Raw genomic sequence first — 12730 nt, forward strand, 5'->3', positions numbered from 1 at the left:
GGAGAGGTCGGTGTGCTGCCCGGCCTGCCGGCCTCAAAGCCCAGGTCCCAAGCTGCGGTGTGTCACCCGCCCCAGCAGCTTGGCCTCTGCCTTCCTCTTTCCACTGGGACTGCTATTTGCATGTGGGGGCGCTGGGTGCCGGGGCCTTGCACGTGACAGAGTTCCCCCTGCCCCAGACAGACGTGCCCTGTCTTCCCGGAGAGGCAGGGAAGGGCTTCTGATGCCTTCGGGTGTCACCCTTGCTGCCACCGCTGCTGTGCTGTCTTCAGATCAGTGACCTCAAGGAAAGCAGCCACAAAGCCTGCATGTCAGAGCCACACCTCTCACTGTCCCCAGGGAACCTGTGTCCATGGTGCCTCTACAGCTTCCTGGCCATGGTCCTCACTGCCATCTTGTCTGAGGGACAGACAGACTCCCCACTAGGCTGCACTGCCCAAGGATTCTGTTTTGGGGATCCTACCTCAATATCCCCACTTTGAGCCCCAGATAATCACCCTTCACTACCCTGGCTTCACTGCTGAGAACCACAGAGACAGGGACACACTCACTTTTCCAAGCATGCTCAGCAAGAACACACTCTCCCCGAGCCTCCCTGGAAGAAAACTTCAGTTACTTGGGGTCAGACTCCCCGGGGCTACCTCCATTGGTCAGGAGGCCATCTGTGGCAGAAATAAGCCACAGCATCAAGTTCACTCCCTCGTCTGCAGTGGAAAGGGCCCCTTCTCCTACTTTAACTTAAAAAAACCCATTATGGCTATAATTCAGGCACCATCATCCCCTTAGTCCTCCAGAGATACTCAGGGCTCCCCAGCAGTTGCCTGAAGGCTCATAGTACCAAGCCCCATGTGTACTAGGTTTTCCCCCAGACTTTCACAGTGTGATGAAGTTTAATTTATAAATTAGGGATGAAAAGAGCCTAACAACAACTGAGAGTAAGGTGGGGCAGTTCTAACAAAGGACCATAATCCAACATGTGAGCCAGGTGAGGTGATACAGGCCTGTGATCCCAGCACTCTGGGAAGCTGAGACAGGAAGATCTCAAGTTTGAGTCCTGCCTGGGCAGTTTAGCAATTCATCAAGGCTCTGTCTCAAAATAAAGGCTGATAGGGGAAGCTCACTGCAGAGGCTTCAGTTCAACCCCAAGTACAACAAACAAACAAAAGCAAAAGTGCTGTGTGAATGTGATCTCTGTAAATCTCTGAGTATGGAACTTCTGTGATGACACAGACACTGCAAGGAGAGCCTGCACGTCGAGACCCAGCGAGGTGAACGGTGCGCATACAGGCAGGGCTCCTCTGTAGGGGCCCTTGAACATGGATGTTATGTGAGATGCCTGCGCTGCCTGTGCCAGTCCACTGGATGGCAGAGATGGTGCCAAGTGATGAGTTCACAGTGGTCCACACATCGTGAATCCACCAAGCAGGGATGAGTCATGCCCTGGGGGACAGAGGGCAGTGACCAGAGAACACTTGGAAGGGTACAAGATTTACCCTGTGGATTTCTGGGATTTCCATGTAGTACACCCAGACCACAGCTGACTCCAGGTAGCTGAAACTGTGGGAGGGGAAACCCCAGATAAGCACAGCCTAGGAAGCTGCTAACTGGGTGGTTTACGTGGCTTAACTCCATGTCTTCCTCTGGCTGTCTCATAGGCAGAAAGTTGGAACAGCAAGACGAGAAAAGCCAGAGTTCGGGGAGGGCTGCCTGGGGAGATGGGCAGAGGTGCACCTGGCACCTGGGTGGAGGCTGTCTCACCACCTGCAGGGGTGTGGCCCTGAGCCACAGCGAACCCCCCAACCCGCCGCGCCGTGGCTGCTGAGAGTAGAGGGGACCTCATCCGATCACGCAGGAGATGGGCTTGCATCTTTGGGCCCTTGTGAAGCACACATTTGTAAAAAATCGATATTTTAGGAAAAAAGTCTTAATCTCCTCATATATTCTAGCTGTTCATAGGAATGCACGTCTGTAATCCCAGCACTCTGGGAGGCCGAGGCAGGAAAATGGCAAGTTTCAGAGTAGCCTAGGCAGCACGGTGATGGAACAAGACCTTGTCCCCAAAATAAATAATGATAAAAGGGCTGGGAAACAGCTCAGTACACAGGCCTTGGGTTTAATAACCAGTACTAAAGAATAAAAAAAAACAAATAAAGTTACAAATTTTTTTGAAAAAAGAAACACAGATGGTGTAAGGTTTTTGCAGCCCTGCAAGGTTGAGGACAAGGGCTGAGGGGACTCGGCAGCTGTCCGTTCACAGTGGCCACACAGCAGGCCAAGGTGGGTGCCTGGCCGAGTGTCTCTGTGTGAAAGGTAGAGGGTGGAAACCGCCCAGAAGCAAGGTCTGAGGGAAACTGAATCCCAAGCCCTCTGCATGGACATTGTGTGCCCTTTAGAGCCCTGCAGGCCCAGCCAGGGTTCTACGGCCGTCCCAGGCCTGTGCTCACCAGACCACTCAGGCTGAGCCCAGCAGCCCCCAGGACACTGCCACCTCTCACACATGACGGGTGGACCCTAAGCCTGTTCTACAGGCCCTGAGGAATGGCTATAGATCACAGAGTTGCTTTGCAGTTAAAAATTAGTGGACACCGCGTGTCTGGACAGCAGGCGTCCACTGACCTGGCTTTCATTCATGTGCAGCCCGCAGTGTGAAGGCAGCCTGAGGTAGGGCCGCATGTACACACAGGACATGTGTGAGCATGCACAGGCACCTGGCCCATTCACCTGCTGACCAGCAGGCACTGTCTTCTACCCACCGTCCACTGAGAGCTGTCCAGCTGCCACTAAATACCATGTCATACCGCAGGCCAGGGAGGAAACGCCGTGGGGATGTGAGTTTCCATGGCACACGTGTATGCACTACCTCCTGCAAGCTCCTCTAGACACTGGTGACGAAAGCCAGCATCTGCTGTATTTTTTAACTTCATAATGTTTGGATTTGACCTTTCCTCATCTTCGAGAAGCAACCAGCTGGAGATCATGCAGGCCGCCTCGTGGGGATGAGGACCACGGCCCTTGCTGGGCTCCTGATCTCTATTACCTCATCTGCAGCCAAGTTAGGAGGGAGACGACTACTATTCCCATTCACGGATGGCCCCGGGAAACTGAAGCCTACTAAGCCAGTGTGAAGAGGGGACACCAGCCCCAGGCAGTCTGATGCGAGACAGGTCCTCTGTGGGTGAGGCGCATCTTGGAGAAACATCTGCAGGCCAGCGTGGGGAAAGCGTCTTTCACACAATATAGGAAAGGCACCTTGCATGCCTCCTCCTGAAGGCCGCCTGCCCCCACTTACAAGGAGAGAACTCCCAGGTGTGGGACCGGTCGGCCAGCATCACATCCAGCTGGTGCTGCTGCAAACTAATTCTAGAAGTGGGATGACAGTGGCATGGCAGGTCAGCAACAGAGCACAAGCCCAGCACCGCAAGGCCGTGGGTTGGTGGTGGGCTCCCAGGTCACCTCAGTCTGACCCACAGCAAAGGCATTTTGTTCTTTTGTTGTAACTTGGTATCCCTTATGCTTTGTTTGTTTGTTTGAGACAGTGGCTCACTGTGCAGTTCAGCCTGGCTTTGAACTCATTTCATAGCCCAGGATGGCCCCTAACTTGTGGGAATCCTCCTGCCTCAGCCTCTCAAGTGCTGGGATTATAGGAGTGTGCACCTGCTTCCTTTTCCTTTACAAAGAAAAAAAAAGAAGGTTGAGCATAAAGCTCAGTGGCGTGGCACCTGCCTAGCAAGCACAAGGTCCTGAATTCAATCCCCTGTTCAAAACACAAATAATTTCTTCCTTCCTTCCTTCCTTCCTTCCTTCCTTCCTTCCTTCCCTCCTTTCTTCCTTCCTTCCTTCCTTCTTTCCTTCCTTCTTTCCTTCCTTGCTTCCTTTCACTCAAAAAGAGATTTTCTGTTATTCTCAAGAGACTTCACAGTGTGGTCATTTGAACCAAATCTTCATCCCTTTCTGGGAATGCAGCCCCAAAATACCCCAAAATTGACAAGCACATATATTCTCCTTATAGTGTTCTTCTCGGGGGCAGGAAATGCCACAGATGGCCACGGGAGCTTCCAGGAGTGGTGAGAACTGAGGGGAACTGATTAGCAGGGCAGCGGTTCTCCACTGGAACAGAGGAGCTTCAGACTTTTCATTCACTCACTCAGTCACCCATTCATCCATTCACCACTGCGTGATGATGGGGCGCACACTGTGCCAGGTCCCGGCCCCTCACCTGTGGTAACAAGATCCTGGCCTTGCTGCAAGACAGATGTCAAAGGAAGAACTGCCTGCTCACCACGTGCTGTGGAGCAGGCGGCGAGGTGGGGGGGCTTCTCAGCAGAGGTGGCCTTTAAGCTTGCCAGGGAATGTGGTGCACACAGAGAAGAGGAGAGGAGAGTCAGCGCGTCTCACGTGCAAAGCCTGTGTTGTAAGGGGACCATCAGGAGAGCGAGCTAAGGAATGAGGAGGTGGAGAAGGAGTGCTACAGGAGGAGCTGGCCATGTGCAGATCTGTAGACCAGGGGTCAGCATACTTCTTTCTTTAGAATCAGAACATAAATATTTTAGGCTTAAGGGCCAACAAGCAAACCTGACAATATGTATGTATTTACATGCCAAGAGAAAAAATACCCAATTGTTTTGTTAAATTCATGGTAGAATAATAATTGAATATAATATTTACACTATAAATATAGCAGTGAGAAGAATGGACTATTGGGAGAAAATGTTTTGCTTAATTAGTGCTCTCCATTATAAAAGAAATTATTGTAAATATCTTTCTGCTATTGCAGATAAGCAATGCAATTTTATCTGTTTCTAAATGTCTTTTCCCGGGGATGCCTGTCCACAGCTATGTAACTATTTGTGCATACTCATGGCTTAGCAAGCATTTAGAGAACTCAGTGAGAGTTTTCTCTCGGTATTTGCCTTTGGCATGTCATTACATTGCACAATAACCACTTACAATTGAAAATGAAAGGGAAGCTCCCCACGCCTAGTTAAATGGATTTTGAAATATGAAAATTTCCTTCCCTCCACACCAAAGTCCAAGACACGCTGATAGAACCGCTGTTCTGTTCTGTAACTGAGTTACAGCCTCAGCCCCAGCCTGAGGGTGCAGCTTTCAGTGCCCACGTTTCTCTTCTTTGCCTGGTTTATTTAATGGTTTACTCTGGAAATAAGCAAGTGAGTCGAAGGTTACAATATGCCAGCAACATGCACTTCAGCTATTGCCACAGCAAAGCTGTCGCCGTGGTTTGTGCGCTGTTAGCCAAAGCGATGAGAGTAGCTGCAGCCACTCAGCTGTTACTCCAGCACAGAAGCAGCCGTGAACCTCAGGGAGGTGGTGGAACAGGGAGGGATGCACCACAATGAAGCTTTATCCATGGACTCGGGACCTTCAGACTCGCATCATACGCGTGTATCAAGGAACAGTACTTGGTTTGCTTTAGCTGGACCATCGAAACATAAACTCTGTTCTTGGCTTGGGGGTCATGCAGGCAGCTTTGTGGTTCAGCAGACCACCTACTGTGTGTGCAGAAACAGTTTCCCCAGAACATGGCAAGTTTTAGCCAAGCTGGTGGCCTAAGCTGCTGCGTCTCTCTGCAGGACGGCACCCGCGTGGTGGGGAAGTGCGGCGGTTACTGCGGGAAGTGCACGCCGTCCTCTGGCACTGGCCTGGAGGTGCGGGTCTTATAGCTAAGGTAAGTGTGTCTCCCCACCCATGTCCATGTGTTTGTCTGCCTTTTCTCATTTTTTCCCAGATCTTCATGATGAGTGCGGGGGTGAGTCACTTCATCCCAGACAGGCTTGTTGTCAAGGAGCCTAAAGCAACCTGCTACTCTACTGTCTTCCTGTCCTGCTTCTCTGCCCTCACATGATCAGTCAGGGCCGTCTGTCCTTTCCGTTGGGCATGAGGCCCCAGGCCTCCTGCTTCCAATTTTGCACTGCCTGTTTAGAGCAGAGCGCTTCCTCCTGGTTGGATTTGCAGGGGTCTGGCTTTAACAAGTCTCTATGGATCAGAGGCCTGTATCCTAATGCAGGGGACACACAGGACCATCTTTTGAGAAATACTACAGCCATGGCACAACAGCGATGACGTCTGCTGAGCTCACACCCTGCACACCGACTTACATGTGTTGTCCTATTGAACCCTCACTCAGAGCCACAAAGTGAGGCTATTTGTCTTTATTTTACCAAAGGCTGCTTCCTAAGGTCACAGCGAATTGCTTGGCTGACCCAGGAGTGTTCATACCCGTTCTTGGTTGCTGTCCAGTGCCACAGCTTGTGGTGTGGGCCAGGAACCTACAGCCTCAGCAGCACCTGGGGCATGTTAGGAATGCAGATTGCCAGGCCCCAAAAATTACAGTCTGTGTTTTAATAAAATGCCCAAGAGAATCTTGCATGGATGGAGTTTGGTGGTGTGAGCGAGTGCTCCCCCTGCTGGGCAGCAGGCTGAATTAGTCCTTTTTCAGCTTGTTCTGTAAAGAAACAAGCTTAGTCAAGGGCTGACAGACTCCTACGTCTTCCCTGGCCAACAGCAGCCCGTTGCCCTGTCCACCTCTTCACAATCCTGACCCAGGAGTACCTATGGGAAATTTATGGATTGGTATTTTAATGTTTAAATATCTGTATTCAGAATTCTACCTACATTAGGGTTGTTTGCATAGCGAGAGGCAAAAGAGATACACAAAATACCTGAGATGTCCAGGTGGCTTCCATGTAGCTGGACCCACAGGCTCAAAGAGAAGCCTCAGTTCTTTCTTTCTTGCTGAGCAGCAGTGACTGTCCCTTCGTTGCCTCCTGCTTGGGCAGGGATCCTCACCCTAGCATCCATTCTGCAAGGAACTCTGGCTGGCACTGACTGGACCACATGGGCAGTGCTGACGCAGTCAGTGTCTAGGGCCTGAGATCAGCCAGTCATCATCAGGTACTGGGCGGCTTCAATTGGGAGAGGGACAAAGATTTGCCATTGGAGAAGCAGAGATGTCATGGGCCAGGCATGGGATTCCACATGGGCCCCCTGGAGATGTGTGTTTCATTACCGATAAAAGCAATAGTATATATGTGTGTAAATTTTATGAGTGAGTGCATCTGTACAATGTGTACATATAGGAACATCTGTACAGAGTAAGACTAGGAGATATACCAGCTATACCTGAATATTTGGATATACTCTCTGGTGAGAGAATTTCCGGATAGTACTAAGTTTTTTGTTTCATTATTTTTTTACTTCCCTGAAAATTCCATATTTCTTACAGCAAAACAAAAAACCTACTCTTAAAATGTGAACAGAATAATGATGTTATTTTTAAATTGCATATATAAAACTGTGTGGCTTGCTGACTCCTGCAGAAGACTTACATTTTCTGGTCTGCTGATTTCAGGTCGTTCTGAAGAGGAAAGCTTATGGCATGGATGAAGGATCGTGATGCAATATACCTCCGCCTTACATTGGGTGCCTGTGCGTGTGTGAGGCCACGTGTGCTTGTGTGTGTGAGTGTGAGTGTGCATGTGTGTACATATGCACATATATATAAATATATATTTTTATACAGGTTGAGCATCCCTGATCTGCAAATTTGAAGCCTAAAATGCTACAAAACAATACAATACCACAAGTGGAAAATTCTGCATCATAGAACTTTGTTTCATGTGCAAAGTCTTTCAAAACATTGTATAAAATTACCTTTAGGCTGTACTATCAGGTATATATGAAACATGAATGAATTTTATGCTTAGAGTCGGGTCTCATCCCCGTGATATCTCATTGCATGTATGCAAATATTACAAAAAAAATAAGAAAATCCCAACTCTGAAATACCACTCATCCCAGGCGTTTCGGATAAGGGATACTCAATCTGTGAAATATCCTAATGATGTAAAATTTAATATTTATGTTTGAAATTATTTATTGTGTTGTAATATTTTTGTACGTAAAATGATTTTATTGTGACTGCCTTTGCGTTATTTTGTCCCCTGCAGTCCAACCACTGCATTTTACGTACTCTACATTATATGTAGTCCTATGACAAAAGTGATCCTTTATTATCACGGTACACCACTGTTTACTTTTTATCTGTCAATGTTTTACTGTTACCTTTTTAAAACAACCTAGCCATCATCAAGGTGCTACAAGAGCTGTGCAAGGGTATTGTTGGCATTCCTGGGAGAATATCATTAGCCAATAAATAAGCGATTTTACCAGCTATGAATTGTATTAAATGTCTATCCCATTTCATGTGATCTCTGGGAAAACAAATGCTGCCTTGGTGCTAATATTGTATGTATTTAAGTGATTTCCAGACTCAAATGTAAACGCTTTTAATACAGAGGAAGACAAGAAGGACAGTTTCCAATGGACATGACCCTTGGGTAGTGCCAGGACTGCGATTCACTCTTGCTTTTGGAAACATCGTCCTGGAAGAGCTGGACTTTGTTCTTGCGGTTTCTGTTGTCCATGTGCCTGCTCAGCCAGCATGGCCTGGTCCCTTGCACTCAAGGGGTCCTGCCCTTGCCTCCTTAGAGTGGCATGGGAACATGAGGTCCCCTCACGTTTATGTCACTAGCATGTTCAATAGCAAGGCAGAGGAGCCCAGCATGGCGGTGACTTGCGGCACCCTCAGGAACCCAGAGAAGTCCTGCATCAGGTTCCATGTCACTGGGATGGCCTTTGCCTTGAAGACATTGGCCAATGACAAAGCTTCTCTTCAGGCCACAAACCTGAGGCCCGCCAGTTTTCCTGTCCTCGCTGGTAGTGTGTGAGGGAATAAACTGTGGCGTTCCAGGTGCCTGAGTCCCTTCTGATCGTCTACGAGTCCACTTTTTGTTCTTTTTCTTCATGGGAGTGCTGAAGTCATGGTCTTCCTGCTGACTGGAGGGAAGCCTTTGCCAGCAGCCACAGAGACACTTGGTCTGAGCAACCGTGTCCACTTCCAAAGACCAAAGAGGAGAGGAAAAGCTGGCCACTCTCCAACTCCACGCACACTCCAGAGTGCTCCAGGAAAAGTATACTCAGTGTATGGATACGTGTTATTCTCCATTATTAATATATTGTGAAAACATGTTATGAATAAATACCATGACCACATCCGTTTTTTTCCAATGGTCTCAGCATGGTTCCTGGCCTCCTGACTCAAAGTGGAATAAGACTGTCTCGGGCTGAGCAGGAGGATTGTGAGTACGAGGCAAGACTGTCTCAAAATCCAAGGGGCTGAGGGTATAGCGCAGTGGTAAAACATTTACCTAGGGTGAATGAACCCCTGAGTTCATTCCCAGAATTGCAAAGGAGAAAGACAGGGAGTGGGGGAGAGAGAGGAGGGAGGCAGGAAGAGTGGAGGGAGGGAAGACAGATGGACTCTAGGTTTTAAAATTACTAGGTTGAGGAGAAATGCAGGTCCTTAATTGAATCCTTAATTTCCTCTATTACAGTTGCCATTCTAGAGTCGGGTAAGACAAGTAGGTTGTCCATAAACTTGCTGTTTTTCTCACCCAAATCAGGGACAGTTACCTCCCGTCTGCGTGATGGGAGCATCACTGTCCCTGTATCTGTGGCCCCATCCTGTAGACCCATGGTGTCCAGGGAGGCAGAGCTTTCTAGGCCAGTCCATGGCTCATGATGACTTGAGTTTGCCAGATGCCAGCTCTCTGCTCACTTGGCTTCCTCCCATCCCCATGGGCAGCCAGTGGGGTCAGTGACACATGGTCCTCTGTGGATGAGAAGACCATACCATTGCAGGGTACCCAGGCACAAGCACACACATAGCTGGGCAGTGGTGGTCTGGCTCAGGCTGAGTCACATGACCACTGCAGGCCAGTCACAGTGCTAAAAGGGTTGGGGCCAAGTGCCTACCACAGTGGGGTAACTGGCCACTTCAGCTGGAAAAGAGAGGGTTCCTAGAACAGAGAAAGGGTTTTGGTCTCAGAAAAAGCAGCACAACCCTAACCCTAACCTTAAATAAAGGGAATGTGTTTTCTCACTGGTCTGGAGGTGGAGACTCCGCTTTCTAGCACAGTCAGGGTTAGTTTCTCAGGGTGGTAGAATTCTTTCTGGCTTGGACACAGTCAACACTCACTGTGCTCAGGCAGAGAGAGGGTCAGTGGTGTCTCTTCCTCTTCTCTATCTCCTTTTCCTTGTCTTTTTTGCAGTGCTGGAGATTGCATGCAGGGTCTTTCACATGCTAGGCAAGCACTCCACTGAGCTAGGTCCCCAGCCTCCTGTTCCTCTGGGTACACCAACCCTATTAGACCAGGGCTCTGCTTTCTTGACATCATTTCACCTTTATTACTTAGTTTTTTCTGTTTGTTTCTGCAGTGCTGGGGATTGAGCCCAAGACCATCACACAGAGCTACATCGCCTGTTCTTTTTTGAGACAGGATCTTGCCAAAGCACCAAGTTGTTCAGGCTGGGCTTGAACTTGTGGTCCTCCCACCTCGGCCTCCCAGAGTGCTGAAATTACAGGCGTGCAACACTGCACCAGCCTCTCATTGCTTCTTTATTTCTAAGTAAAATCATACTAGGAGTTCGGGCTTCCGGATGTGAAGAAGGGTGCCCACAACAGCCAGCTGCAGAGGCTGTAAGAAAGAGACCCTCCCCCAAGTAAGTGCACGTATCTCTCATGCTACCCAGAGGGAGGCTCTGACACTCCACACTAGTATAGGACCTGTGCCATGTGTCCCCTTGGCTTAGCCAATCTCAATGGCGCTACCCTTACCTGAGTTGTTCTTACCACATCTGTGTCTGCCTATAGGAAGGAGCGGTTCTGTGACAGAGTCACAGAGGTGGAGGTGACCTCTTACTCTCACTGTGATGATGATTCCCAGCTGCTCACCTGTTCTGCTGCCCACCAGGCTGGGCAGCGCAGTGGCTGGAAGCTGTGTGCTCAGTTCCTAGCAAATGAAGGCCAGGAGTCCACCACCCAGGGAGGAAAAGGAAATTGCTTCTGGGGACATCGGTGGTTTCTGCCATAAGCTGCCAGCAAAGCCAACAGAAATGCCTGGCCCTTCAGAGATTGCATGTTGGTGGTGGTGGGGGAGAGGGAAGAAGCAAACCAGCATGTAAACTCCAAGTTCTTCTCTAGGAATCAAGCTGTGTGCCCCAGTGGCCATCCTCCCCCCTTCATTTTTTAAAATATCAAATAACAGTTGCCCTCCCAAATCTCAAGACCGTCTTTGCTGTGGGGTGGGCACGTGTTCTAGAAGGTTGTTTGGCCAGGGTCACCTTATTCACCATGAAGATTCCAGAAAGGACAAAAGAAGAGTCTTCACGGCCCATGCAACAGCAGCACCTACAGGTGGTGGGAGGAAGCACAAGGAAACTTCAAAAAGCAAGACTTTAGATGGGACTTTTTCTGTGTCATCTCAGAGTTTCAGGCCACTGAGAAGGTGCCACAGCGTGGTTCACGAAGGAGTCTGTATGCAGAAAATACAATTACCCCTCAATCTATTCCACTGATAAGTTTAAAAACCTAGTTCTTTCCTAAGACTCAGAATTCAGCTTAAAAATCTGATTATTTTACTGATTGATCTACCTTATTGGTAGTAATCATATTAAAAATACTTTTGGATAGTATTTACTCACTCTAACATAGTTCATTAAAAGGCTTGAAATATTTTGTACAATATTTATCCATTTAATGGGTTTTCTTTGGCCTTAAATCCTTCATGACAAAACAAATCTTGCTGAGAACCTGAGTGATTTTTATAAACACAGAAATGTAACATTTTTAAAAAGAAATATCAAATAAGTTAGTGGCCTTAAAGTTATTTTAAATATCTTAAAATGGAGAATTAACCTAGAATGATTTTTGGCTTCAAGTCAGAAATCTACTGGGAACACTGAGGCTGGAGAATCACAATTTCGAGGCCAGTCTGGGCATCTTGGTGAGCCCTGGACCAAAGGAAAAGTAGGAAAGCCTGTGAGTAGAGCCCTTCACTGACCTCCTCAGCCCTTGGGTGCTTATAGGAAACACTTGCATAGGACTTTAGGACAGGGAAGGGCAGGATCAGGGCATTGCTAGGTGATCCTTCCAGGCCATGGCGGGTGTGATGGCAAAAACACATCTCTCAGAATAACTTTGCTTTTAATTCTCCTAGGCTCTGATCTTTAGCTATGCATTCCTGGGGCCCTTTGCTTTTGTTCCAGAGGTGCCTTCATCTCCTGTACTCACTTTAGTCACTCCTCTGACCAGAGCAACCCCCCACATCCCACCCCACAAAAATCTAAATCAAGACTCAAAAGCACAGTTTTAGATTGACATTACAAACCACCACTCACATAGTTTAAATCTTTAAAATCATGACCAAAATTTTACATATTGTGGCACACACACACATCTTAATATGATTGTTCTGATTTCCTTAAGTATTTTCATATTTTAATTTTTACCCTTTAAAGTAAAAACTATGCTCAGCTTTCTATTGTAGAGCCAGGGTTCCCCAGCTTGGCACCGCCCCCCCCCCCCGCCTTGCCACAAAGGTTAACACAAAATAGCCTGTTCAAAGGTATTGGAGATTAGGACATAGACATCTTTGAAGGTCATCTTTGTATTATCCCTCTCCCAATACCGAAGAGCCAGACACTGGCCAGGCATTGACACAGCTGGCCACATCCCTGTGGGTCATCGGGGGTTTTATGTCAGTGATCCTTAATCTCAAGGGAAGGATGTTCCTATGGCTGTGGTCTTTGGTTCAAATCCCACACACTGCCTCATGGTCCTGCCCAAATTCCAAAGTCTGCAGCAACATAAGTG

General features: G+C 48.3%; 1 protein-coding gene across 10 annotated transcripts in view; it reads left to right on the top strand.

The window, feature by feature from the left end:
* Adamts9 (ADAM metallopeptidase with thrombospondin type 1 motif 9) overlaps window positions 1–9069 on the top strand; it is a 141161-nt gene extending 132092 nt beyond the window's left edge. For 7 of the 10 annotated variants that reach the window (XM_063257128.1, XM_063257135.1, XM_063257129.1 and 4 more), the window contains one exon: window positions 181–2178. In XM_063257128.1, coding sequence (XP_063113198.1) covers window positions 181–423 — 243 coding nt within the window. In that variant the 3' untranslated portion in view covers window positions 424–2178. Of the gene's footprint in view, window positions 1–176; window positions 2179–5588; window positions 5684–7366 lie in introns of those variants that run through there. The other 3 variants (XM_023561654.2, XM_003480147.4, XM_063257136.1) reach the window with 2 other exon arrangements.
* The last annotated feature ends 3661 nt before the right edge of the window (window positions 9070–12730 follow it).

This window comes from Cavia porcellus, unplaced genomic scaffold (assembly GCF_034190915.1).
Source record: "Cavia porcellus strain 051 isolate PalLab524CR breed Dunkin Hartley unplaced genomic scaffold, mCavPor4.1 scaffold_10, whole genome shotgun sequence".
Lineage (NCBI taxonomy): Eukaryota > Metazoa > Chordata > Mammalia > Rodentia > Caviidae > Cavia > Cavia porcellus.